Source organism: Bison bison, unplaced genomic scaffold (genome assembly GCF_000754665.1).
Source record: "Bison bison bison isolate TAMUID 2011002044 unplaced genomic scaffold, Bison_UMD1.0 scf7180017864034, whole genome shotgun sequence".
In the NCBI taxonomy this organism is placed as follows: domain Eukaryota; kingdom Metazoa; phylum Chordata; class Mammalia; order Artiodactyla; family Bovidae; genus Bison; species Bison bison.
In genome coordinates this window covers 5,645,187-5,671,477 of record NW_011494606.1, presented here as the reverse complement: position 1 = coordinate 5,671,477, position 26,291 = coordinate 5,645,187, and the positions used below count along the sequence as shown (strand labels likewise).

The following is a 26,291-nucleotide window of genomic DNA, read 5'->3' as shown; positions in this document are numbered from 1 at the left end:
TCCTCAGCCCCCAAATGGGCGTGGCTTCTTGTGGCCAGTGTTTCTCACAAGGCAGTTGTTCAGATTGACTTACGAGGGAGACGGGGTGGCATCTGAGGCAAAGTGCTCTTCATGTAGGGACACCATTTATACCATTTTTTCGTCTGATTGAGCCCTGGTGTGTTAAGTGCGCCACCCTAGGATCTCACCCATGTTTGCAAGTCACCACCCTTGAAAGTATGGAACTTTTTGAAGAGGTAATACAGCATCATGATTAAGGTTAGAGATTCTCTCTGCCCAGGTTTGACTCCTGGCTCTGCCACTTACTAGATTACAACCTTTGAAGAGTTACTTCCCCTGTCTGTGCTTGAGTTCACTCTCTGTTGTAATTGTAGGGGTGTGGATTAAATGCATTAATATGTGTAAAACACTCAAAAGAGAATACGGTGTTATTAAGGAGAGTGATGATCTTTTCATCTAGCCCCCCTTTCTTCTCTCCCTCATATATGCTCAGTGTCGGGGTGTGTATGTGTGTGTATGTTCTTTTTTTTGGCCGCAGTGTATGGCATATGGGATCTTAGTTCCCCAACCAGGGATTGAACCTGTGCCCCCTGCATTGGAGGCGCAGAGAGTCAACCACTGGACCACCAGGGACGTCCCTGTGTGTGTGTGTTCTAGAGAGCTTTTTGAGTCTGCATTTCCAGTCAGACTACTGACCTTCCAGGCAGCTGTAACCTCATCCAGGTTTTAGCTGTGAGGTCTGTCTGCATTTGACGTGTGTTTCTAAATGTTGTCATCAATGGGCTCCTTTGTGGAGAGACCTTAGAGAAGGGAAACCAGAGGGTGTGAGCTGTGCACTCCCAGCAGCCATGGTTCCAGCGCCCTACCTGAAGGCCTGAGGGGAGCATGAGGCTGAGCTGAGCCTTTCAGGATGACGATATTGACCAACTGTCTCGGTCTGCGGGGGCTACATCACAAAATACCATAGGCTGGGTGGTTTACATAACAGAAATTACTTTTCTCCTAGTTCTGGAGGCTTGAAGTCCGAGATGAGGACTGGTTGACTTGCCAGCATGGTTGGGTTTTGGCGAGACCTCTCTTTCTGGCTTGTAGAGACTGCTGTCTTGCTGTATCTTCACACAGCCTTTCCTTGGAGTGTGTAGGGGATAGGCCACCTCTTTTACAAGACTATCAGTCCTATCTGAATAGGGCTCTACCCATATGACCTTGCAGAAGGCAATGGCACCCCACTCCGGTACTCTTGCCTGGAAAGTCCCATGGACGGAGGAGACCTGGTGGGCTGCAGTCCATGGGGTCGCTAAGAGTCGGGCACGACTGGGCGACTTCCCTTTTCACTTTCATGCATTGCAAAAGGAAATGGCAACCCACTCCAGTATTCTTGCCTGGAGAATCCCAGGGACAGAGGAGTCTAGTGGGCTGCTGTCTATGGGGTCAAACAGAGTCGGACACAACTGAAGCGACTTAGCAGCAGCAAACACTGGGGGTTAAGGTTTCAACTTACGAATTTTTAGGGGACAGTTCAGTTGATGGCCCCAGCCTTCTTTCCCCGCAGAGTTACCCAGTGAGGAAGATGGGGAAAATCAGCCCCGTGTCCTCTCTGGCCCCGTGTACCATGTTATTTGTAAGGCAGTGTTGGATCCTCCCATACACTGGGGAGGCATAGGGTCTCCATCTCCTTCTTAAGGTTTGGAGTATAATGTGAACGAAGAGTGGAAGACGGTGCTTGCTCTTACCCTTCAAGCTCAGAAATGGTGCCTGTCGAGGGGAGGTCACCAGCTTCCTGATGCGTAATGCCTGCCTGTCTTGCCACCCGTGTTGTTTGTCTAGACTAAGGACAAAAATGAAACATGGTGGAAGCGCTCCTTACCACCCTTCTCTTCACAGGCTCCCGGGAGGTAATGAGCGCTTTTCAGTTCTTTATGTAAAACGCACTAGCGGGCTGCTCTCTGCCACACCTACTCACTCTGGCACCCACTGGTTGGATTATGTGCTTACTAAGAGATGATTTGTCCCCAAAGTCATTTGTACAGTTATAGCTGGAATTGTAATTAAGTAATGTATGTATTTAAATATAAGATAAACTGATGAAATATAATTGCAAACGAAGTGGTTTTCTTTTTTCTCCCTCTGTGAATACTGGTTAAGAGCTGTGCAAAGACTCAGTAAGTCCAAGTCAGTAAAAAAAAAAAAAGTTACTGTCAAATTAGGTGAGCATTAAAATGGGAGAAAGTCATCCAACTCTTAAAGTTTTATGGAGATTATTCTGTTGACATCTTTACTCCACCTGAAAGAATTTGGAAATGATAGGCACTGTATGTGGAGCTCTTACTCAAAGAAGGTGCAAAAGTAAAAATTTTAGGTATATCCTGTTTGCTGTGTTTTGATTCACCTTGTTCCTGATCTGATCACATGGAGAAGGAGGGTTTCTGTTGTGATTCAGGTTAGAGCCTGTTTCGACGATGTGCTTTGGTTTCAATTTAGTGATTTTAGGAAATAGATTGTACTTTGTTTATGGTGTTGTAAAACCAACACTCGTGGGACTTTTTGAAACTGGGGTTTTAAGGCAGAGTAAGGTGGCTCACTCTGGATTTTAGTAGATTCTGTGGTTCCTTTCGTAGGCCCAGAGCCTACTGAGAGAGAACTCATTCCCTTATTTTACAAACGAGGAGATCAGACCTTGAGAGGGGAAGTGTGTCTGTGGTGAGCCGTGAGGGGTGGTAGAGTGCAGGGGGCAGAGCCACAGCAGGTGAGACCCTCCCCGAGCCGCCTCCGTCAGCTCTCTCTCTGGCGCCAGCGCTGGAGCTCTCCACAGCAGGAGCGCTCCTTTGGGTGGGCTTCTCTGATGCTGGTGTTGACCTGTGCTCCCCACTTTGGGACAGGACCAACCTGGAGGCCTTGCAGAAGAAGCTGGAGGAGCTGGAGCTCGATGAACAGCAGCGGAAGCGCCTCGAGGCCTTTCTGACCCAGAAGCAGAAGGTGGGGGAACTGAAGGATGATGACTTTGAGAAGATCAGTGAGCTGGGTGCCGGCAATGGAGGTGTGGTGTTCAAGGTCTCCCACAAGCCGTCCGGACTTGTTATGGCCAGAAAGGTGAGGGCACTTTAAAAAAAAAAAAAAAAAGGACTGAATCAAGCTTGCCTTGGTAGACAGGTAATTGGATTATCTCTTAGAAGACCTGGGGGCCTGGAGACAAGGGTGGAAAGAAAATTGACTTTTCATTCAGTACACTTTTGTGCTGTTTGAAGTTTGAATTCGTGTTATCTGTTAGATTACAGATAAACACACTCATGATGTGTTAGTGTATTTATCCCACTCCCCAGACTGGAAAATAATAGCAAGGAACCCTTTGTTAGCTTTCTGGGTGCTCTGGAAAGAAAGCTGAGATGGTCATTTGCCATTTTTCAAGAGCAGGGGCTGCTTTCATTTACCCAGCCCCAGGGACACACATTGGAGAAGGAAATGGCAACCCACTCCAGTGTTCTTGCCTGGAGAATCCCAGGGACGGCGGAGCCTGGTGGGCTGCGGTCTATGGGGTCACACAGAGTCGGACACGCCTGAAGCAACTTAGCAGGGACACACAAAACACTGACTTCGTGTTGCTTCTCCGAGCTCCACCCCTGCCATGCTTCCCCTTCGTCTCCCTGCAGTACGGCGTCCTGGCTCCGCACCCTGGCGTGCAGTCCTTGAGCTGGACGTGCCTCCCTGGTGACCCTGAGTCCTCCTCTTTCTGGACAGCAGATTTGGACTCTTCCATGTTTTGCAGCACACCATGTTCATTTCTGTCCACATATTTTTGCTCATGCTGTTCCTTCCATCTTTTCAAACGCTTCCCATCTTCAAGGCCCACCTCCTGTCTAGCTTTCACTAGCGCCCACGCTGCTAACCGCTGCTTCCATGTCTTCTGACACTCATTGTCCGTGGCTCTTTTTAGAAGCTCAGCCTTATTCGGTAACCATTTCATGTTTTTGTCACCTGTCTCCTCAGCTGAAACAAGGGACAGCATGGTGGGGCGAAGATAAGGAGGCCCCCCAGGCCTTGGCTAAATCTCAACCACATCAGGCTCCTAAGGTCAAGGGGAAGTCTCCTGGGCAGCTTAGATTGGCAGACCCAGTTCCTCATCCCCTTCTGGTCCTGCAGCCCTTGGGTATCAACCAAGTCTCTAAGGCCACTTCCCCTCATCTCTCAGCTTCCCAGGTCCTTTTGTTCTTGGGAGCAAAAGGGCCCCTCTTCCTCAGTCTTGGCTCCTGGGAGTGGAGGCACAGCTGTCCCTCCCCTGGGTACAGCTCCTCCAGTGCCAACACCTGCCTTGGTTATGTTGGCACTCAGCACTCTAGCTGGCCAGTAACCTGTTTGTTGAAACTTGCCTGTTTCCTCTCTTCCCACCTTTAGGAGCTTAAGCATTTCAGAAAACTTCTGTCTATCCACCCACCCACCCCTCCACCCCTCCATCCATTCATATATGTTTAAAGCTTCTCTTCCTTCCACTTTCTTTCCCCAGCTAATTCACCTGGAGATCAAACCTGCCATCCGGAACCAGATCATAAGGGAGCTGCAGGTTCTCCATGAGTGCAACTCGCCTTATATCGTGGGCTTCTACGGGGCGTTCTACAGCGACGGCGAGATCAGCATCTGCATGGAGCACATGGTGTGTGGCAGCCTGGCAGCCTCTGAAGAGCGGCCTGGAAAGCTGGGGGCTCCAGTCTGACCTTTGCTCTGAGATGTGACCTGACCGATTGCTTCCTTGTTCCTCCCTGGATCCAGATCACTATCTGGGGCATTTAGGAAACCTGACTGTAGAAGTTGGATTAACCAAGAAAATGACAGGCCTCCTTCCTAAGTCCCTGTCTCTTCAGAGAGGTGGCAGCAACCAGGTGTCCCTAGGTTGTACCTGGAGCACATCTCTCAGTTTTCTTGATCCCAAGATTTTGATGTGGGTCAAGCCTGGTTAATGTAGTTTAAACCCATATATTACATGCCATGCTGTGTACTAGGTACATGGTTCAGGGGTTATGAAGATGAGTGAAAGTGGGTGAGTCCCTGCTTTCAGAGAGTTTATAACTTGCTATAAGAGCAGGGTTAGCAAAATTAATACTGATGAACTAATAGCTATTGGGTATATATCATATTAAGCACCACCCTAAGCAAATTAATATTATATTTCTACAAACACCTTATTGAGTTGGGTACATTATCTGCATTTTACAAGTGAGGAAACTGAGGCACAGAGAAATGGAATAACTTAATCAAGGTCAGGCAACTGGTAAGTAGAATTAGTAAAATGTGAACCAAGGCTGTCTTACTCCAGTGTACTTTGTTGAGTTTACTGGATAGGGATTGGGGATCTCTTTCTATCCTTGATGGCCAGAAGTTCAAAGGGAGAGAGGCTGGCTTCAAGGTTGTTAATCTTTTCTGTCCCCAATAGGCAGCATGGCACAGGGCACTTTAGTATCTGAGATGTTGATTCATAATTCCCTTCTTCACAAAAATCCAAGCAGACACTTTGTTCTGTTTGCCATTGTTTCTCCAAAGCCACAGCAGGTGCTCAATAATTATTTGTTTATAGATGTCACTTTCTTGTCGTGTCCTTGGAAAGTTTTTTATCTTTCTGATTCTCCGTTTCCTCATCTGTAAAATGGGCACTATTATACCTGCCTTGTTGTGGTGAGGATTAAAATAAAAGATGTAAGTCTTCTACCACACTATCTGACTCAGAGTACACCTTTTGTAGACTTTAGCTTTTGCTTTATCCTCACTGGAGCTGACAGTTCAGAGACCAAGGCTAACGTGACCGAGTCTCCCTGCTTCATGGGTGCTCTGCTTTCAGTCCCAGCCTTGTGTCCCTCAGCAACTTCTCTGCTTCCTTCCTGATTCTCTAGACCTGTCTTCAGCTCTGTAATGAGAGCCCCAAGGCCTGGTCTTAATAAACTCTAGGAGAACCCTCCCAGGATGTTTGTCCCTTGCCGATGCCCCTGTTAAATTGAACATCTTTTCATTTTAATGATTAAGAAATGCCATTCACCGGGTTTCAGGCATGTGCTGACTGTCTCTGCAGTACCATATGGAACGTAGGTTCTGAAATATGTCTTTGGTGCACCTGAAGGTCCCTGAGAAAGCTCTCATTCCTTCTTGCTTCCGCGAGAGTGAAGCAGTCTTTCTGGGAAGCATGTGAGCGTTTCTGGCTTGGTCTCAACCCAGGCCTGGGGTGCCGATTATTCTCAGCCTGGTGGGGTGGGGAAGGGCAGAGGGGCAGGGCTGCTGCTCGTCCCTGGGGTTTCTTGTGCTCTTTGTGCTGATGATGGTTGGTTTTCCAGCTTTAGCCCAAGAGTTGGATGAAAATGTGTAAATGGCAATGGAGGTCCTTGAAAACTAGAAGGGTGAGAGGGTGGAGGTGATGGTAATCAACTAGTGGTAAAACAGGAAAGGCCTGAGCAACCTTTTTCCCGCTTGGGTCTTGCTAAAATAACAGAGAATGGGTGGCGGCATGGCTCGACACAATGGTAAGTAGCTTTCGCATCTTCTGCCACTTGAGTCCTTTTCATGTTATGTGACTTGTTAATCATATCAGCCCTGTCATATGACATGGATTGACCCCCACCCCTACCCCAAGCTGGTAGATGGAGAGAGTAAGGCCTTGAGAGGTTTAGTAATTAGTCTAAGTTTTATAACCAGTAAGTGTCAGAGCTGAACTCTTAACTGATGTCACTAACCAGATCCACCTCCTTTAAATTTCATATTGCCTCCATTACGCTATATAAGTCATGTACCCTCTCAGGATTTTCTCATCTCTGCAGAAAAATGTTTGGACTGGATCTTTTCTAGGGACCCCTCCCCATGCTAACCTTTTGAGTTTCTGTGGTTTTTGGCCCTCATAGCCAGTCAGTTCACTACATTAGTTAATCATTATGGAATCAGCTTCACATGCACTTATTTTAGTGCCTATTAGTACAAAGTGCCACATGAGCTGCTGCAGGGATGGGGACATTGAGAGCAGTGTCATGGTGAGGGTGTCACTGTGGACATGGGGGCTCTTTGATCACCAGATATGTGTCTCCTCGTGTCTACTGTCTTCTGAACCATCAGAAATTCTTTCCTGAGTAACCTCCAACCCCTTTATTAGAGGGTAGCACAAAACTGGAGGTTATTCTTCCTTTAATAGAGGAGCCAGGAGGTGGTTTGTAGGTTTGAGCATGGTTGACCTCCAGGGTGCTTGCTTCAGAGGTTAGGATCAGGCCCTAAACATTGATAGTCAGTGGCCTCTTCATTTATCCAGATCCGGCTGGAAGCCGTATGTGGCATCTTGCCACATGGCGTTCAGTCTTTCTGTTTGTCTTAAATTAACCTGTGTTGAGACTTCCTCATACTGGAACCCTTCTTTCTTCAGTCTGGATTCAGAGATACTGATCACAGCCTCGTGCTCCTTGCCCACGTTCAGCCTTTCCCTCCCAGAGGACGAGATGACACAGGATGTCACGGGGGTTGGCACCCATTCTCTTAGCCCATTGCTAGTAGCTGCAGGTCGGTTGTTTTCCCCCATGGATTTGGCTCTCCGGGGTGAGTGAGATCTTCTCACTTAAGTCCTCAAAACAAGGTGTCTCTGGAATTACCTGAGGAGGTAATTACCTGGGAAAGGTGAGCCTGGGAAACTGGCCGTCAAAAGCTTTCTGGGGCCAAGCACAGTGTAGGACACCTATTAGGTGATATGTGTTGACCAACTGATGAGGCAGGCCAGGACGGGGGGGGCGCGTGGTCAGGCCTGGGGCTCAAGAGAGAGTTAGGGCCTCCTGTTTCTGGGGGTACCTAGGCCCAGCTGAAACTGCTTCAGTACTAGTGGAGAGGCTCAGAGCTGCCAGGGACGGGACCCTGGAAGGAAGCAGTTATGGCCTGAAGTCTAAGCAGCCATGCCCCAGGGTAGCTGTCTGCTCTCGGCTGGGCACGCTCACCCCTTCCTTGGTCCCTGCACAGGCCTCCTGCAGAAGAGCTCCTGCACTGGCTGCTTTGCCAGGACAGTTTTCTAATGGCTGCCTGCCACTTCTCTTTGGGGATTTCTGCTTTGTCTCAGCTTCCCCATTTGAAAGGTGCTGTCATGTAGAGCTCTGTTCATTAGCCATATCCTACCTTCCCAGGCTCTCTGGCCCTCTCTGTATCACAGTATTTGCATGATGTCCTTTGTCACTGGCATTTTCCCCCAATGCTTTACTATAAAAAATTTCAGAAGTACAGAAAGTTGCAGGAATTGTGTAATGTGCTGTCTAAATCCACCACCTCAATTCTACCATTAACATCTTCCCGTGTTTGCTTTTATCACACCTGTCCATTTATGTATTGCTCAGATACATAAATTATTGGGATGCACTTTAAATTTGTCATTAGCATGCACTGAGCCCTATCTTCTCAATGCACTTGGCTAGGGCTGACCTTTTCTAGAAAAAAGCTGTGTTTGTACTGCCCAGTCTGGATTTTGAGACCCAAGGGGTACCTGGATGCTGCCTGATCAGAACAGGAATGTTCTTGTCTTTGGGGAAGGAGACTCCTGCTCAGGGGTAGCTGAGCAACCAGAGAGCTGGGAACTCAGGGTTGATGTTTCAAGCTCTCTTTTTTTTTCCATAAAGCATTTGTCTCTTCTATAGAAAACCTTCACAAAAGCACCACTGACTTAGTTAATAATCGGCTTCTAAAAATAAGCCCAGTTTTCAGCAGCTTTAGTCAGCGAAGGCAGGTCCTTGGCAACTGCAGTAGAATTGAAAGGTTGGGAGGTGAGTCGCAGGCAGCACTGGGTGAGCCTGACTGTGGTTTGTGCCTCTTAAATCCTGCTCCTCCCCTTGCCCATACTGTAACTCTGCTTGTAGTATAGAAGGAGGCTAAAGGGAGGAGAGCCAGCATTTCTTCCTTGTTAACAGAAATGTTTACTATACCAAGGTACTTCACTGGGCTGCCTTCTGACCTGGCAGTGGAACCTGAGAGCGTTTTCTGCCTTGTTTGCATCACAAATTTGGGCAGAGTTGCTCTGTTCCCTAGCTTTAAGTATACAGTCTTCCCTAATAATTAGGCGAAGTCATTCAAACAAAGGGTCTGAAATCACATTCAGTTGAAAGCAAAATAGAAATAGCCAGAAACTTTCTGCACTGGAGTCCCTGTGCCTGTCAGTAAGGGAAATTGAGAGGTGCTGTGGCCTTTCTTGGAGCCTGCTGACTTGGGTGTGTTTACCTGGGCTGTGGTGCTGGTCTGATTTGGCCACCAGGGGCTTGTGGCATTGTGAAGGCAGCCAGGCTCAAAGGGTGACTCAGGCACCCGCCTGGGTCACAGCCAGGGTAGGGCTCTCCCGAGGGCTCTTGGAAAATGTGTGTTTACGGAGAAGTTCTCTTTGGCTCTAGATTAATAATTCCCATCTCATAGCACAGTTGAATTTTCGGTTGAATTTTGAAATCTTCCCCTGTGCTCCTTGGTTGTCTGACCCATCATTAGGTAGTTGTGCCTGGGAGTTTGTTGTGATGAGAAGTCTAACGTATTCAGGCTGTTAGTATGCATATGCCTACACGCCTGCACACCTGCACTGTCTTCTTTTTCATTAACATCCATGATCCGTAGCTGATCTATGATAGAAAGTCATTGGTCCAAACTGTCCTTTCTGTAAGCGTAGAATATTAAGTTGATAATCTGTGGTTAGCATTATTTTAGGTAACTTTAAAAAATGATTTTTATTTACTTATTTTTTTATTTTTGGCTGCCCTGGGTCTTCATTGCCAAGCATGGGCTCACTCTAGTTATGGTGTGTGGGCGTCTCACTGCAGCGGCTTCTCTTACTGCAGAGCATAGGCTCTAGGGCATGTGGGCTTTAGTCGCTGGTGTTCAGGCTTAGTTGCCCTGTAGCATGTGGTGTCTTAGTTCCCTGACCAGGGATTGAACCCATGTCCCCTGCATTGGCAGGCAAATTCTTAACCACTTAGACCACCAGGGAAGTCCCTAGGTAACATTTTTCAAGAGCTCTGTATCCCTGAACGAGTCTTACTTGTTTTCTCACTTCCTTTAGAAAGAAAGCAGTGTTGTAACTTCCTAACAAATTTTGCACAAACTGGATGCTTAGTAAGTATCTGTTAATTGATTTATAGGTTTAATTCTCCACTTTCATAAATGAGGTCAGTTTTTTTTTTTTTACTTTTAAAAGGTAAAACATTTATTTATTGTAGAAAATTTGTAAGTCATAGAAAAGCATAGAGAAGAAACTATTGCAGGACAGAAATCCCTGATCTTACTATATAGACTGGAGCATTTTGGTAACATTTTTGATACTCTGATTTTGTGTGAGTATATGCACACTTTAGTTTTATAAAAATGAGATTATGCTGTGTCCTCCTTTTGTTTATTACGTCATGCATTGCTCTCCAACCTTCTGTTTCTTGGCTGCATCATAGAGACTGGGTGGTGTTGGAAGCGGGATCTCTGTGGGAATGTCTCTCTACTTATCCTACCCAGATCTCGCCCTCCTCAAAGGCTCAGGTTCAGTGTCCCCTTGTTGTGAACGCTTCTGCTGGCCGCTTTGTCCAGGGATCGCTCCCTCTGAATACCTGTAGTGATGTCTTTTCTCTTCATTTAACTGTTTGTTCCCTGCCCTGTTTCAGAGGAGGATTCACGGTGCCTCACAACTTTATGATGTGTTCTGTCTTCCCAACCAGAGGGTGTTATTTCCTGTCCTTATAGTTTCTTCATTTGTAGTTCCTCACATATCCCTCTGCCTTATGCAGAGGTGATTAACAGGTGATAGTTGATGATGGTAGCTGCCCAGGGTAGACAGGATACTTTAGAAAATCAGTCTGAGTTTGTAGGAATCATCTCTGCTTCTGGGATAATTTTATATTGTGACTGATAATTGGCTGCATCCCAGGAGTACTAAGCAATTTAGTGTTTCTCTGCTTATGATCTCGTTGAAATGCCCTGTTCTTGGGAGTCCCCTGGTGATCCAGTGGTTAGAATTCCACTCCTCCACCGTATTCTTTTCTCCCCTTGCTCCTCTCCTTTTGCAGCTATGGAAATCATACTCATTCCTTGAGTAAGATTTCAGCTCAAATGCTATCTTCTGAGTGAAGTCAGAATTCTCCCTTCTTCTCTGGGTGTGTGCAGCACTTTTACTATATACATTTATTCTGTTTCGTTGTGTTTTGTGGAGTGGTATATTCTCCTACTAGTTTATAAATTTATTGAGGACAAAAGCTTGGTCTTTTTTGTATCTTTATCCCCCACAGAACCTCAAACAGTGCATGGTGCTTTGTAGGATTTGTGGAATGAATAATTACTTTCTATGGTATTTTTCTTTGGATTTTGTGAAGTATAATTCGTTAGGATAATACCAAATGCAAGTTGTGACTTACATAATGGTGACAGAATGGTAAACATTTATTGAGAACTTACTGTGGGCTAAATACTATTCCAAGGGCTTTGGATGTATGAGCCTGTTTAATGCTTACAGTAGCTCTGTGAGTATTACAGTAGCCTTATTTAATTATTGTCATTCCCACTGTACAAGTTGAGTAACTTAGTCAGTGTCCACTAGATAGTAAGTGCGAGTTGGGAATGCAGATTCAGATAGTGCGCCTCTAGAGCACTCCTAGGCTCTACTCTGTCAGTTCAGCAGAGTGAACCGCTGAATTAGTAATTTATGGGATGGTTATTCATAGGATTTGAGTTATTAATCATTTGCTAGATCCCACAATGTTTCACATTCATATCTTACTTGATATCTGGAGCACACCAGAGGGTACCCTTCTAGGAAGATCTGTCATGTGTGAGATTGATTTTGGTCCTGAAGTTTAATTCTTGAAAGAGTAGTGAGAAACACTGCACTAAACAGGCTCTGGTATTCTTGTTCTTAGGATGGGGGTTCCTTGGATCAAGTTCTGAAGAAAGCTGGAAGAATTCCTGAACAAATTTTAGGAAAAGTTAGCATTGCTGTGAGTATATTGAGAAGCTTTTCTTCCAACTTCTCTCATTGATAAATAGGAAAGGGACAAGGAGGAAGGCGGGAAGTTGACAAAGGGAGGTTTTCTAAGAAAAGTTAGGTTTTTCACTAGAATTTTCTCTTATCTGGATTCTAGATACAATATCCTCTCCCTTTCACTAAAACTAGCAAAGTAACTTTCTGTATGTTAAAATCTATCTTGAAAAATAGGACAGGGTATCCAAAAGAATTCTCATTTTTGGCATCAGAAAGCTTCTTTTTAGATTGAAGATTAAAAAAATGAATTCAGGCAAAGTGTTTTTTAAAATGTAAGTTGTCTAAACTTGCAATTACCAATTTTGCTTAAAAATCATATGCTATATACCATGTAAAAAGATGGTTTCTTAATAAGACAGATGAAAAAAATCAAAAGAGAGAAGAAAAATAAGGGAAGAAGGCAAATTTGTGTTAGAAGAAGTATTTTCTAGATAATTTTAAAATAGGTTGAATATTTTCTAAACACCACGATTTCAGTTTCCCTCTTTTTACATTTCCTCTCACCTAGGTAATAAAAGGCCTGACATACCTGAGGGAGAAGCACAAGATTATGCACAGAGGTAAGAAATTATTTGCTAGTTGTGATGTTTTGGATTTTAGCTGAAATCTAAAAGTTGTTGCATCCTCTTTTATGTTTTGTTTTGGTATAAAAGGCATTTGCTGGTATTTTTTATTTTTACTACGACTCTTTGTTTAGTTTGTTGTCTGGAGAAGTAAGAACCACCCTCTTTTTGCTTTGTGGTATGCCTGAATATTATGCCAGTATACATATGCCAGCGTATTAAAAAGCAGAGACATTAATTTGCCAACAAAAAGTCCGTCTAGTCAAAGCTATGGTTTTTCCAGTAGTCATGTTTGGATGTGAGAGTTGAACTATAAAGAAAGCTGAGTGCCGAAAAATTGATGCTTTTGAACTGTGGTGTGGGAGAAGACTCTTGAGAGTCTCTTGGACTGCAAGGAGATCCAACCAGTCCATCCTAAAGGAGGTCAGTCCTGAATATTCATTGAAAGGACTGATGCTGAAACTGAAACTCCAGTACTTTGGCCACCTGATGTTAAGAATGGATTCATTTGAAAAGACCCATTGTTGGGAAAGATTGAAGGCGGGAGAAGGGGATGACAGAGGATGAGATGGTTGGATGGCATCACTGACTCCAGGGACATGAGTTTGAGTAAGCTCCGGGTGTTGGTGATGGACAGAGAGGCTTGGTGTGCTGCAGTCCATGGGGTTGCAAAGAGTCGGACACGACTGAGTGACTGAACTGAACTGTTGCCTGTTACCTGAGACTGTGAAAGACATAGTCACCCAGTACGCACAGACCAGATCCCCAGCTGGAACTTAGTTACCCAGCCCTCAGTGTCCTTGGCTGCCCACTGGACTAGACTGTGCATAGGCCCAAAGCCATGACTGACTGGGTATGAGTTTGACTCTAAAGAAACTCTGGGTTTTATAAAAGTATACATACACTTATCATATAACCGTACCATTCTTAGGTATTCAAGATAAACGAAAACATGTAGATAGACTCATATGCAGATATTTAAAGCAGCTATATTCATAGTAGAAATAACTAAAATATTCTTCAGCAGGCTAAGAGATAAGCAAATTACGGTATATCCATACAATAGAATGTTATTCAGCAATAAAAAGAACAGACTTGACACACATAGTTTTTAAAAATTAATTTATATATGGCTGCTCTAGGTCTTCATTGCTGTTGGGGACTTTCTTCAGTTATGGGGAGCAGGGGCTGCTCTTCGTTGCTGTGCATGGCCTCTCACTATGGTGGCCTCTCTTGCAGAGGAGCACAGGCTCTAGGCATGTGGGCGCAGGAGGTGTGGCACACAGGCTCAGCGGCCCTGAGGAATGTGGGCTCCTCCCAGACCAGGGTCAAACGCATGTCCCCTGCACTGGCAGGCAGGTTCTTACCTTGCATCTTGTCTTATTCTTATTTCGCTGTACCACCAGAGAAATCTGACACATGTAGTTTTTTTTTTTAAACGTTACATAATTGTATTAGTTTTGCCAAATATCAAAATGAATCTGCCACAGGTATACATGTGTTCCCCATCCTGAACCCTCCTCCCTCCTCCCTCCCAATATACACATGTAGTTTTGATGAACATCAAAAACACTTAATGTTAGATGGAAGAAGCCTGACACAAAATAGTATAGACTATTTCCATGTATGTAAAATTATAGAGAAAACACAGATCTTTAGGGACTGAAAGTAGATTGGTGGTTGCCTGAGGGCTTTCGGCGAGATTAACATCAGTGAGGCCTTAGGAAACTCTCTAGGGGTGTTGAAGTATTATATCTAGATTGTGGTGGTAGATATGTGGGTATATGCATTTATCAAAAGTTAAACTTTCTGATAAAGTGGTTGCATTTTATAGTATATGTGTGTGTGCTAAGTCGATTCAGTTGTGTCTGACACTGTGATCCTGTGGACTGTAGCTTGCCTGGTTTCTTTGTCCATGGGATTCTCCAGGCAAGAATACTAGAGTGGGTTGCCGTTTCCTCCTCCAGGGGATCTTCTGTCAAACCCACATCTCTTCCGTCTCCTGCATTGGCAGGAGAGTTCCTTACCACTAGCGCCACCTGGGAAACACTTAATAGTATATAAAGCCCTTTATGTCTTAATGAAGTTTATTTTTTAAAAAAAAGATGAAGAAGCCAGAGGAAAGACAAATGGAAAACATAGTTCTCTGGTCATGTCCCTTTAGCTACAATGTGCCTTAGCACAGGTCTAGGAGGGGATGGCAGAGGAAGAGAGGAGTGGACTGGTGGGATTTACTGCCCAGCTTACGAATCATTCTGTATTCCCAGTGTTAGTCACTCAGTCGAATCTGACTCTTAGTGACCCCATGGACTGTAGCCTTTTGGCTCCTCTGTCCATGGAATTCTCCAGGCAAGAATACTGGAGTGGGTTGCCATTTCCTTCAGGGGATCTTCCTGACCCAGGGATTGAAACTGGGTCTCCTGCATTGCAGGCAGATTCTTTTACCATCTGAGCCACTAGGGAAGCTCTATGTACTGTGCTGCTGCTGTTGCTGAGTCGCTTCAGTTGTGTCCAACTCTGTGCAACCCCATAGATGGCAGCCCACCAGACTCCCCCGTCCCTGGGATTCTCCAGGCAAGAACACTGGAGTGGGTTGCCATTTCCTTCTCCAATGCATGAAAGTGAAAAATGAAAGTGAAGTCGCTCAGTCGTGTCCAACTCTTTGCGACCCCATGGACTGCAGCCTACCAGCCTCCTCCATCCATGGGATTTTCCAGGCAAGAGTACTGGAGTGGGGTACCATTGCCTTCTCCAGTATGTACTATAATACATTCTAAATTTTAGAATAAGTGGTTTTTTTTTTTAATTAAAAATTTAAAATGTACAATATATATAACATAAAATTGATCATTTTTACCATCTCACAATGTACAGTTCAAGTAGAATAAAAAAAGAAATAAAACGTACAGTTCAGTGATATTAAGTACATTCACATTGTTATGCAACCACCATCAGTATTCTTAAGATGTCAGATTTGCTTTACTGGATCTGTAGTTTCAAACACATCCCATTAAAAATCCCAGTAGCCTTTGTAGAGTTGATAAATTGTATCTAAAATTTAAATGTAAATGCAAAGGACCTAGAATAGCCAAAACAACCTTAAAAAGGTAAAACATAGTTGGGAGACTAAGACTACTGGACTTTAAGGTTTATTATAAAGCTACAGTAGTCAGAGTGTTTGTATTGGTGTGAAGCTAAGCATAATAGATCAAATAGAACAGAATGAAGAGTTCAGAAACAGATGCACACATACATAGTCAGTTGAGTTTTGACAAAGTAGTTCAATAGAGGAAGAAGAATTTTTTCAACAAATGATGCTGAACAATTGGATATCCATATGCACAAAAATGAACGTCTATCATTTCCTCACACCATATACAATAATTAGCTCTCAGTGGATCATAGGTCTAACTGTATGGGTTAAAAGTCTAAAACTTCTAAAAGAAGACACAGAAGACTATTTTAGTGACCTCTGTTTTAGCAGAGAGTTTTAAAATGGGACACAGGGGCTTCCCTGGTTGTCCAGTGGTTGAGAGTCTATCTACCAATGCAGGGGACACGAGTTCAATCCCTGATCTTGGAAGAGCCCACATGCCACTGGGAAACTAAGCCATGCCCCACAACTACTGAGCCTTCGTGCTGCAAGTACTGAAGCCCACGCACCCAGGGCCTGTGCTCCGGAACAAGAGAAGCCGCCACAACGAGAAGCCCGAGAACCCCAACAAAAAGTAACCTGTGCTCATCGAAATTAGAGAAAGCCCATACACAGCAACGAAGACCCAGTGCAGCCAAAAATGAATGAACAAATAAACAAATTTTAAAAGAGAAAATGGGACACAGAAAGCACCAACTGTAAGGCAAAAATCAATAAATTGTGCTTCATCTAAATTAATAACATTTGATTTTCAAAAGATGCTGTGACAAAAATGAAAAGGCAAGCCACAGACTAAGAGAAAATATGGGCAAAATATATATCCATCAAAGGACTTTATTGAGAATATTTAAAGACCTCTTAAAACCTAATAAAAAGATAAACAATGCAATTTAAAAAAGGTGGGTAGGGTCTTCCTTGGTGTCCAGCGGCTAAGACTCTGCAGTCTCAATGCAAACTCCCAGGTTTGATCCCTGGTCAGGAAACTAGATCCCACATGTCACGTCTAAGACCTGGCACAGCCAAATAAGTAAATAAAATAAGTGTTTTAAAAATGGGTAAAAGATTTGAAGAGTCACTTTACAAAAGAAGATATATGAATGGCAAATAAGCAAATGAGAAGATATTTAACATCATTAGTCATGAAGGAAATGTAAGTTACAGCCACAATGAGTTACTGCTACACACCGACTAGAATGTCTGTAGAGACTATGTTATTCAGGATGTGGAGCAATTGAAACGCTCAGTCACTGCTGATAGGAATCTGAAATGGTGCAGTTTATCAGTGTTTTAAAGTATGAAGCATGTATCTATGATATATTCAATGAATTCATTCCTAGAATTTTCCCTAAAGAAAAAAAGAAAGCATAGGTTCAATAAGGCCCTTCTACCTGGATGCTCATAATAGTTTTATTTGTAATAGCCAAAAGTAGAGACAACCCAAATGTCCATCAGCAGTTGAACGCATAAACAGATTGTGGTATATCCATACAATAGTATACTGCTTAGCAATAAGAAGAATAAAGCATAGAAAAGTTCAGCAGTATGGAAGAATCTTAAAAGAGTATGCTAAGTGAAAGTCAGACAAAAAAGAGCTTTGTTACATGCTGTGTGAATCTATTACATAATTCTAGAAATTGCAGACTAATCCGTAGCGACAAAATACGCATCAGTGCTTGCCTGGTGAATGAAGGAAGGGGTGGAAGGGAAGAATTACAAAGGAGTGTGAGAAAATTGGGGGGAGGGTAAGAGATGTGTTTATAATCATGATTGTGGGCATGGTCATATATATACTCATCAAGTGATACACTTTAACTATCAATATATGGAGTTTATTGTATGAAAATTATATACCAATTGGGACTTCCCTTTTGGTCCAGTGGCTAAAACTTCATGCTCCCAATGCAGGGGGCCCAGGTTTGATCCCAAGTCAGGTAACTAGATCCCACATGCCACAACTGAAGATCCTGCATGCCACAACTAAATAAGTAATTTTTGTTTTAAAAAAGGGTAAAATTATATATCGGTAAAGCTGTAAAACAAACAAACAAAAAATAGTCAAGTTGCTGAAAACTATCTCTTTATCAAGAGAGATATAAAGAGAGATTCTTAAACACAGCCAGGGAAAGGGACAATTACTTTGGAAACAGTTTGCTAGTTTTTTAAAAAAAAAAATTAAACCATTTACTCCATTTCTCAGTATTGACCTAAGAAAAATGAAAACGTTTGTTTGCACAGAGACTTGGGCACACATGTTCATAAGCATCTTTATTAATGATAGTACCAAGCTAAACAACCAAAATATTTATCACCAGATGAGCAAGTAAACAAATTCTGACATATTCAAACAACGGAAGACAGCTCAACAATAAAAGCGAGCAAATTGCTGATACACGCAACTTGGACAAATCTCAAAAACATCATGATGAGTGAAAGGAGCCTTATAGAAGAGTCCATCCTGCATGGTTCTACTAGAACATCAGAATTAATCCCTGGTAACACAGGTTGCCTGAGGGTCTAAGGGGCTAGAGTGAGGGTGAACTTCAAAGGGGCATGAGAGACAGTGAAGCTGGGCCAGGAACCCACATCTTCTGTTTTTAATACAGTCCTAAGTCTAGTCCTGGTGTTCTCTGTCATGTGGCTTCTCTGTGCCATGCTCTGCATTGTTGGAGGAACACTCACTTTATTTCCCTTCCGAAGAGAGGAAGGTTTCAGCTTGTTCCTGGAATAATCAGCTTGCTTTCCCCTTCCTCCTGGTGCTGCCCTCACTTTCCCAGCAATTTCTTTTCTGGCTCCACCATTTATTGCTTTTTGGCATAAAGAGCTGCTTTGTGAGCCAGGCGGGATTCCGGACAGATGTCTTCATGGAGAGCTCACTCCTTGCCCAGCCGACGAGGAGGAGTCACTAGAAGGACTTCTGCTCTGGTGAGCAGAGTGTGTATGCAGGCAGCCGGGCCTGGCCGCTCTGCATTTCAGACTCGTGTTGTTTGTGGGTCTTGTCCAGAAAGAATCCTGAAAGAATTCACTGTAAGGCCAACCTGGAAATGGACCTCCTCTTGCACAACTTGATTCCTTATCAGGAAGCACGATGAGTGGACGATTCCTGGAAGCTGAATTAGAGTGAGAATGAGAGAGTCTCTCTGCCTCTGTCTTTAGGCTTTCTCACTGCTAGTAAGTTCAGTAAGTTCCTCTTCTGCTTTACATGTATTCTTTTGCACTGAAATTTAAGCTCCGTTTCTTCTCATTCTGTCCTTGAGGAAAAATGGGGAAGATTAAAAAGGCTTTTTGTTTGCCTCACATTAAAAAAAAATTCTTTACTTTTTTTTTTTTTTTAAATCTCTGGTGTAATTTTTTTTCTTTTTAAGAAAAATGTTGGCTTTACCACTAGTGTACCTGGGAGGCCCCAGAAAAGTGTAGATAGGCCTTCAAAAACCTGAACCCCAGACTGTGTTGGGGCCGGGACCAGGAAGGACTGCTCTGGTCTGGGAGCCTGGGTCACTCAGGCAGAAAAGCAGCAGCCTGAGTCCACGGCTCCCACAGGGTGCCTGCTGCTGGGCCAGTTGGCCCTTCTTAGCCTCACTGGGGGTGCGCTGCCGGCTCAGTCACCCCCCAGAGGGGTCCGCCGTCACTGACTCTGACGCACACGCTGCCACAACTGTCAGGCAGGCATCAAGCGGCCCTCCCTACTGAATGTGGGGTACGGGCTGGCACATCCATGTGCAGGATTTTTTTTTTTTGGGGGGGGCCACGCCACACAGCATGTGGGATCTTAGTTCCCTGCCCAGGGATTGAACCCTCTCCCTGGGCAGTGAAAGCACAGAGAGAGCATTAAGCCCTGGGCCGCCAGAGAAGCCCCCAACATTGTTAGGTTGAAGGTGATTTCTAGGTGTGCCTTGCTCTAAGTAAAAACTACGGTACAAAAGTAACTTACAGCACAAGTTGTTCTGGGGGCACTTCTGCTTTTTAAAACATTGGCTGGAAGATTTGTCAAATATAATTTCTCACAGAATCTTCAGGAAGGCAAGCAAAAATTTTATCACTTTGATTCAGACTTCTCTTTTAGGGGGTGGGAATATGCCGGTGATACAAACTTAGGCATACCTGCACTTCCAAATTACTTTTTAAGTGAGAGGAAGTATAGTAATGGTGTTTGGGTGAACAACTGTTTTCACCTACTGCTGAGGCCCTGTTTTTGCAGCTAGGTCGTGGCCTCTTGAAAGTTTCAGTTTTCTTTCTCGGAGTGGGTGTATGTGTCCTGGACCTAGTGAGCTGCACTGCCCTGGGTGTGCCTGGGGCTGGCTTTCCTGTGTTTCTGGATGGGAACCTAGATATCAGCAGATGCTCACCCTCATTCCTGAAGTGCTTGGTCTCTGCTATCGTGGAACGGGACTTCTTAGGTAGGACAAGTACAACCAATACTCCCCAAGTCTGAAGTCCTGGCCAGCTGTCTGGATTTCATCCAGAGTGACGTGGCCCACTGTGATTTGTCTGCGTGTTGGGCAGACATTGTATTCTGTTTGCCTGAGTGTTCAAAGGGAGCAGGAGTCTATGTGGTTCGGCCTGGTGTGTGTGGTTTATGGGTGGTTAATAAGGAGGTGGGGATTGGATCTGTGGTTCCTCTGGGAGTGTACCTTTTCTCTGAACTCTTTGGGTGACAGTCTTGTGTCGGTGCATGCACGTATTCCTCCATGTTTACTTGCCCCTGTAGGCACTTCCAAGAAGAGCAATTTGTATTGTAAAATATTCATTGGACACCTACCAAATGCAAGGGACTGGGTGAACCGCTGAGGAGGGCAGAAGATGGCTTGTAAGTGACTCGTGTCCTCTGGGGGCTTAGTGTCTGACGGGGAAGAGTCATGTCTGTGAGTGCTCCCAGTGGGCGGCGGAACACAGCCAGCGCCGTTGCTTTGTGCGTGGATCACCCCACCACCAACTGTCAAATAGAATCTGATGTGATGTAATTAGTCGGGATTCTTTGACAGTATTAGAAACCTAACTCAAGATTATTTGATCAAAAGAGGGAACTTATTGGCTGGAGTTACCAGGAGGTCCGAAGGCAGGGATGGGTGTGGAGTTGAAATGATAGTCACAGGACTTTCGTTGCCGCTTGGCTTGACTTCTCCTTCTGTGCCTGGGCTTCCTTTTCAGTCAGGTTCTCAGCCCTGGGGCCACAGGGACCTCACTAGCCCAACACTTCTGGTCCTTAGTGCTCCATGTCCCTGAGGAAGCTCTGCCTCATTCAAGCACTGACCTCAGCATCTAGGTCAGCGCTTGAATCATTGGTCGGCTCTGCCTGGAGAGCCCCTCGAGTCCTGGGCCACTTCTTATGTCCAGGAGACTAGCTTATGAACGTGTCTTGGGGCAGGATAGATGGGGCCTCTTCATTGGCACCCCAGCAGGAACACACACTGTTGTGGGGGAATATATCCCAAATGAAAAAGAGGAGTTCTGTAACTAGAAGATGGGAGGAACAGATTCTGAAAGCAAAAAAGGGTGAAAAGAGTTGTTCCACTGTAAATAATATTAAGCATTGGGTCAGCAAGACAGAAAACTGCTAACACAGGATCAAAACAATAATTAAGCATTGAAGGCAGGGGTGGGCAGATTGGCAGCTCGCAGCCTGCTGCCTGTTTTTGTATGGCCTGCAAACTAAGATTTGTTTTTCAGAATTTTGTGACATGTGATCATTGTGTGAAATTCAAATTTCAGTGTCCATGAAGACATTTTACTGGAACACAGCCCAGCTTACGTGTTGTCTGTGGCTGCTTTTGTACTGTAATGGCAGAGCTGAATAGTTGCTTGTGAAAGAGATTGTGTAGCCCTCAAAGCCTTAAAATATTTGCTCTCTGGTTCTTTGACAGTAAAAGCTTCCTGACCACTGAGTTAAGGGGAAGAGGAATCCCTCAGCTGAGGAAGCTTTAGAATTGAAGCACAGAAGTCAGCTGTAAGATGATTAAGTTCTTCACTGAAAACAGGGTGTATGGCTTGGGGAGGAGACCCTAGCGCTCTGAGAGGGGTTAGTTAACTCCACTGGTTTCTGTGTAGCCTTTCTACTTACGGTGGCAGGAAGTCAGAGATCCAGTTCATCCGAAGCTGACCTAAGTGGTTAGCCTATGAGTTAAGGGGTGTGTGTGTGGGATGGGGGGCTCAGGGCTCGCATACAGCTGTGTTTCATGCTATTGAAAGCAGTGACTTGCATCACCAGCCCATCAAGCTGCTTAGCCCTCTCTCATTGTCAAGATCTTGTTCTGATTAAGACCCTGAAGAAAGATTATAGGATTTAGACCAATGCAGAGTTCATACTGTGGAGCCCGTGAATAATGTCTGCTTTGGAGTTGCTGGCCAGTGAAGATCAATAGATGCTGATAACAGAGTTAAATTAAGCCTCAGCTGGGTTTTCTTTTCCTTCTGTCAGATGGAGCAGCATGTAACCTGCCTGATCTTTATACCCAGTAGCTGGGGCTTAGATTTTTGAGGGAACGCCCAGCCAGATTGTGATTAGAGTCAGCTGTGAGGTTCTCTGCAGAGCATTAGAGTCGCTTATACCTTGGGGCCCTCCTGCTCAGAGTACCCTCCCAGAGAGTTCCTTATTGCCCAGGATAAAGCATTCTGTGAAAACAGGGAGCTCTCGAGTCAGGATGAGATTTCAGCATTCTACAGAGACTGAGAGTGGTTTTGGATCCTAGCCCTGGGGATAGCGGAGAGTCTTCAAGTTACCTCAAGGGACCCCAGCAGCAGCCTCAGAGGAACAGGGTTCTCACAGCCATCAGGATTTCAACCTCTGAAGTCCTCCTCTTACTCCAGTCAGACTTGCTGTTGGCACCGACAATCAAGATTTTAAGTGGCCCAAGTTTGTTGTTGTACAAGCTGTTGGTGGCAGATTCACATATAACGGGTTTCTGAGTGGCTGCTTCTGTGACCCCTGCAAGGCACTGTCATCCCTGCCAGAGTTTTCCTGGCGTCTTGCCAGGCTTCCCCGAGGCCCGTGAGGGTGGCCCTGCAGCTGCGCACAGCGCTATGTCCTGAGCACAGTCCCCGCCCATGTGTGGCAGGGGGATGCCAGCAGAGCCTCAACCCCTGGGCGGCTCATGGTGTCCGGGGGGCACCCTGGCTGCACCTCAGCTTCCTCTGCCTGCCAGGCTCATCTCCCGCCAGGTGGCGACAGCCTCAAGGGGGCAGTTAGCTTACAGGAGAACCGATCCCTTTGGACTGTGTCTGGACCCCCCCACCTTGCAGATGGAAAGAAACACAGTGGCTGATTAGTAGCTGGAATCCAGCATGTGGTCTCTGGTTCGAAATGTGAGTCACGTTCTCTAGAATTACCTCAGTGCTAGACCCACAGCGATGGATTATGTCTCCAGACGAGTTTGTTTCTTAGCATCTCAAGTGAGGCAGATGGGCCGTTGGAGGAGGGAAGTGCTTCCTCAGATCCCTTTAGGGAAGCATCGTGGAGGAGGTGGTATTTGGGCTGAGCTTGGAAACATGGGGAGAAGTTACACAGGTTGCAGTGTTAGCACGAGGGATTCTAGGTAGGGAAACACATGAATCACGATGACACAGCGGCCAGGAAACACAGATAATGTCCTTGCAGGAAACAGCAAGTCATTTAGAATATTTAGAATGAAGGATTCCTGGTGGTAAGTGGTGGGAGTTAAGTGAGAATTAGTTGAAGCAGTTGAGGAGGGTCGTCCCCGCTGTGTGCAGGGACTGGATTTTTATCCTGGGCAGTGGGGAGCTGAGGGGTGCTCCTGCACAGGGAAGGGAGGCAAGCTGTCCTTGGAGGAAGAGGCCTCTGGCTGCTGCAGCTCAGGTGACAGGGAGGGGAGCGAGGTCAGCGAGGAGGCTGCCACCATGGTTCTAGAAGAAGGTGGGTCTGAGTCACCGTAGTCATTGAGTGAAGGGCGAGGAGGACACAGGCTGGGAGAGATGACCCTGGAAAGCCTCTGAGAGCAGAGGCTGGGTGTGGGAGGAGGGGGGTGGGGTGGGCACAGGAAGGAAGCCCCTAGCTTTGCCCCTGGGCGCTCCCTAAGGCGGGGGGTGGAGGGGACCCCGAGGCTGGGCCTGTTCCCTTTAGGAAAAACCAGGCTGAGAGGCGATCCCCGCAGAGCTGTGTCCTGCTCCTTCTCATGATAAAGCCCTGTTTCTAGGGACGTCAGGGCCAGGGCACTGCTGCTCTCCTCAGGTGCAGATGGCTTCCTGAGGAGTCTGTGGGCCCAGGAGAGCTGGTCTACCTTGCAAGTTTAGTGACCAAAGAAGGGGTAGCTTTTATTAACCAGTACCTTAGCAAGGTGGAAGCCACTTTGCTCACCGTGCCCAGCGCTCCAGTGACAGTGGAAAATCCAGTGGAGAATCTCAGCTAGAGGGCGGGAACCAACATTAGGCTTAACAGCACCAGATGCATTAGAAACAGAGTGGTCTTTTCTTTTTCCACCAAGAAAAAGTCTTGGTTGAAACAAGGCTGGCAATGAGTAGATAATTGTTGACGCTGATGTTGGTACATGTTTATACTCCACTTTTGTGAATGTTTGGATTTTTAAGAGGGAAAAATGGAAAGAAGGAGGCAAAAGTACTGCTGTGACAAGTGGCATACATGATAAGAGCTTCCAGGAGAAGGCAGCCTTGTGGGTGTGCAGTGGTCAGGTGAGGCTTCCCAGGGCAGGTGGGAGCCTCTCGGAGGATTTTTTTTTTTTACATGTAACAGAAACTGGGCTTCCCTGGTGGTCCAGTGGTTGAGAATCTGCCTGCAAGTGTATGTTACACGGGTTCAGTCCCTGGTCTAGGAGGATCCCATGTGCTGTGGAGCAGCTGGGCCTGTGCTCTAGAGCCTGGGTGCCACAGCTCTGAAGGCCATGCACTCTAGAGCGTGTGCTCTGCAGCAGGAGAAGCCACCACAGTGTGAAACTGATGCAGTGCACCCTGCTCGCCACAACTAGAGAAAGCCCGTGCACAGCAGCGAAGACCCAGCACGGCCAGTCAGCCGAAAACAAACAGGTAACAGAAACCAACTTGAGTCAGTGTAAACAGAAGAGAGGACTTGTAAGGGGCTGGGGGACTTCCCTGAGCATTGGCAACAGCCCAGATGTTGCCAGTGCTCAGGAAGGGTCAGGACAGGGGTGGAAGACAAGTGGGATCCCGAGCAGCTTCTGTCCACTTTTGGCTGCCTTGTCTTGCATGGTCTGCAGCTTGGCTTTCTCTGCTACTTTGTCCAGGGGCAGGAGGAAGGGCCTGCCACCCCCACCCCAGCTCCTCCCACCTCCACCCCAGTAAGCATCAAATCTGTTCAGACACAGTGCAGGCCCAACCCCACCCTCTTAGCCCCACTGCCAAGTCCCTGAGTATCCTAGCAGAACTCACCTGGTGCAGATAGTCTGTGGCGCTCCCTGCTATAGGGAAGGGAGGTAATCAAGAGGACACTTTTGGGTCACCTTCTCCTTCCTTCCCTCCAACAAACAAAAAAGACTAGAAGGATGGTAGGTCATATAAATACAGAGGGTATCTGGATTAGAGACCAGCCAGAGCAAATGATTCGGACAGAAACATTCAGGGACTCCTGGGGAACAGCATGGATCCTCTTGGCACTGACAGTGGTTGGGGAGGTGGGGTGGGTGGGGACATAGGTAGGAGCCAGACCGAACAGGATCTGATTGTTTATATTGCTTGTGTTTTTTTCTCAAACAAATGTTAGCTTTTATTCCCCGGCCCCAAGCTTCAGACTTGGACGACAAATAACAAGCTTCAGAGCTGTTGAAATCTAAATTCTATTTCTCATATGTAGTTCTTCTTACTTATGGAGTCCTTAGTACCTGCCATCAAGGAGGAATTACTGCTCTCACCTGACAGCCAAGGAATCCGGCTACAGGAGGCTCGTGATTTTGGCCGGGCTCACACAGCCTATGCTGGTAGAGCTAGGATTCAAATCCAGATCTGCCTGACTCCAAAGCTGGTGCTCCCATTTCCATACCACAGTACATGCCTACTTATGGTAATTTTTGACGCCAGTTGATAGTAAGAGTCAGTGGATGTTACAATTTTTGGTTGTTAATGAACACAGATTAGCTCAAGCAGTAAAAGAGGTTGTTTGTTTGTTTGGCTTAGCCAACCAAACCCCAGGAAGAGTAAGAATGTAGCCTGGCCTTAGGGAAGATTGTGTCCAGGGACTCAAATGCCATTAGCTGTTATACTTCAGTTAAGATGTGCGGTCGGTTCTCTATACCTGCGTATACCTTGGATTCAGCCAACCTACAGATGGAAAATATTTGGGAAAAAGTTCCCCAAAGCAAAATTTGATTTACATTGCATTTTCATTGTGTTTGTAACTGTTTACATTGTATTAAGTATTATAATCTAGAAGTGATCCGCAAATCAATCAATGTAATACACCACATTAACAAATTGAAAAATAAAAACCATATGATTATCTCAATAGATGCAGAGAAAGCCTTTGACAAAATTCAACACCCATTTATGATAAAAACTCTCCAGAAAGCAGGAATAGAAGGAACATACCTCAACATAATAAAAGCTATATATGACAAACCCACAGCAAACATTATCCTCAATGGTGAAAAATTGAAAGCATTTCCTCTAAAGT

General features: G+C 45.5%; 1 protein-coding gene across 3 annotated transcripts in view; it reads left to right on the top strand.

The window, feature by feature from the left end:
• The window catches only part of MAP2K1 (mitogen-activated protein kinase kinase 1), a 75,312-nt gene that overhangs the window by 33,978 nt on the left and 15,043 nt on the right, over positions 1–26,291 (top strand). For all 3 annotated transcript variants that reach the window (XM_010834535.1, XM_010834536.1, XM_010834537.1), the window contains exons 2-5: positions 2,880–3,090; positions 4,499–4,645; positions 11,865–11,942; positions 12,495–12,546. In XM_010834535.1, coding sequence (XP_010832837.1) covers positions 2,880–3,090; positions 4,499–4,645; positions 11,865–11,942; positions 12,495–12,546 — 488 coding nt within the window. The remainder of the gene's footprint in view (positions 1–2,879; positions 3,091–4,498; positions 4,646–11,864; positions 11,943–12,494; positions 12,547–26,291) is intronic.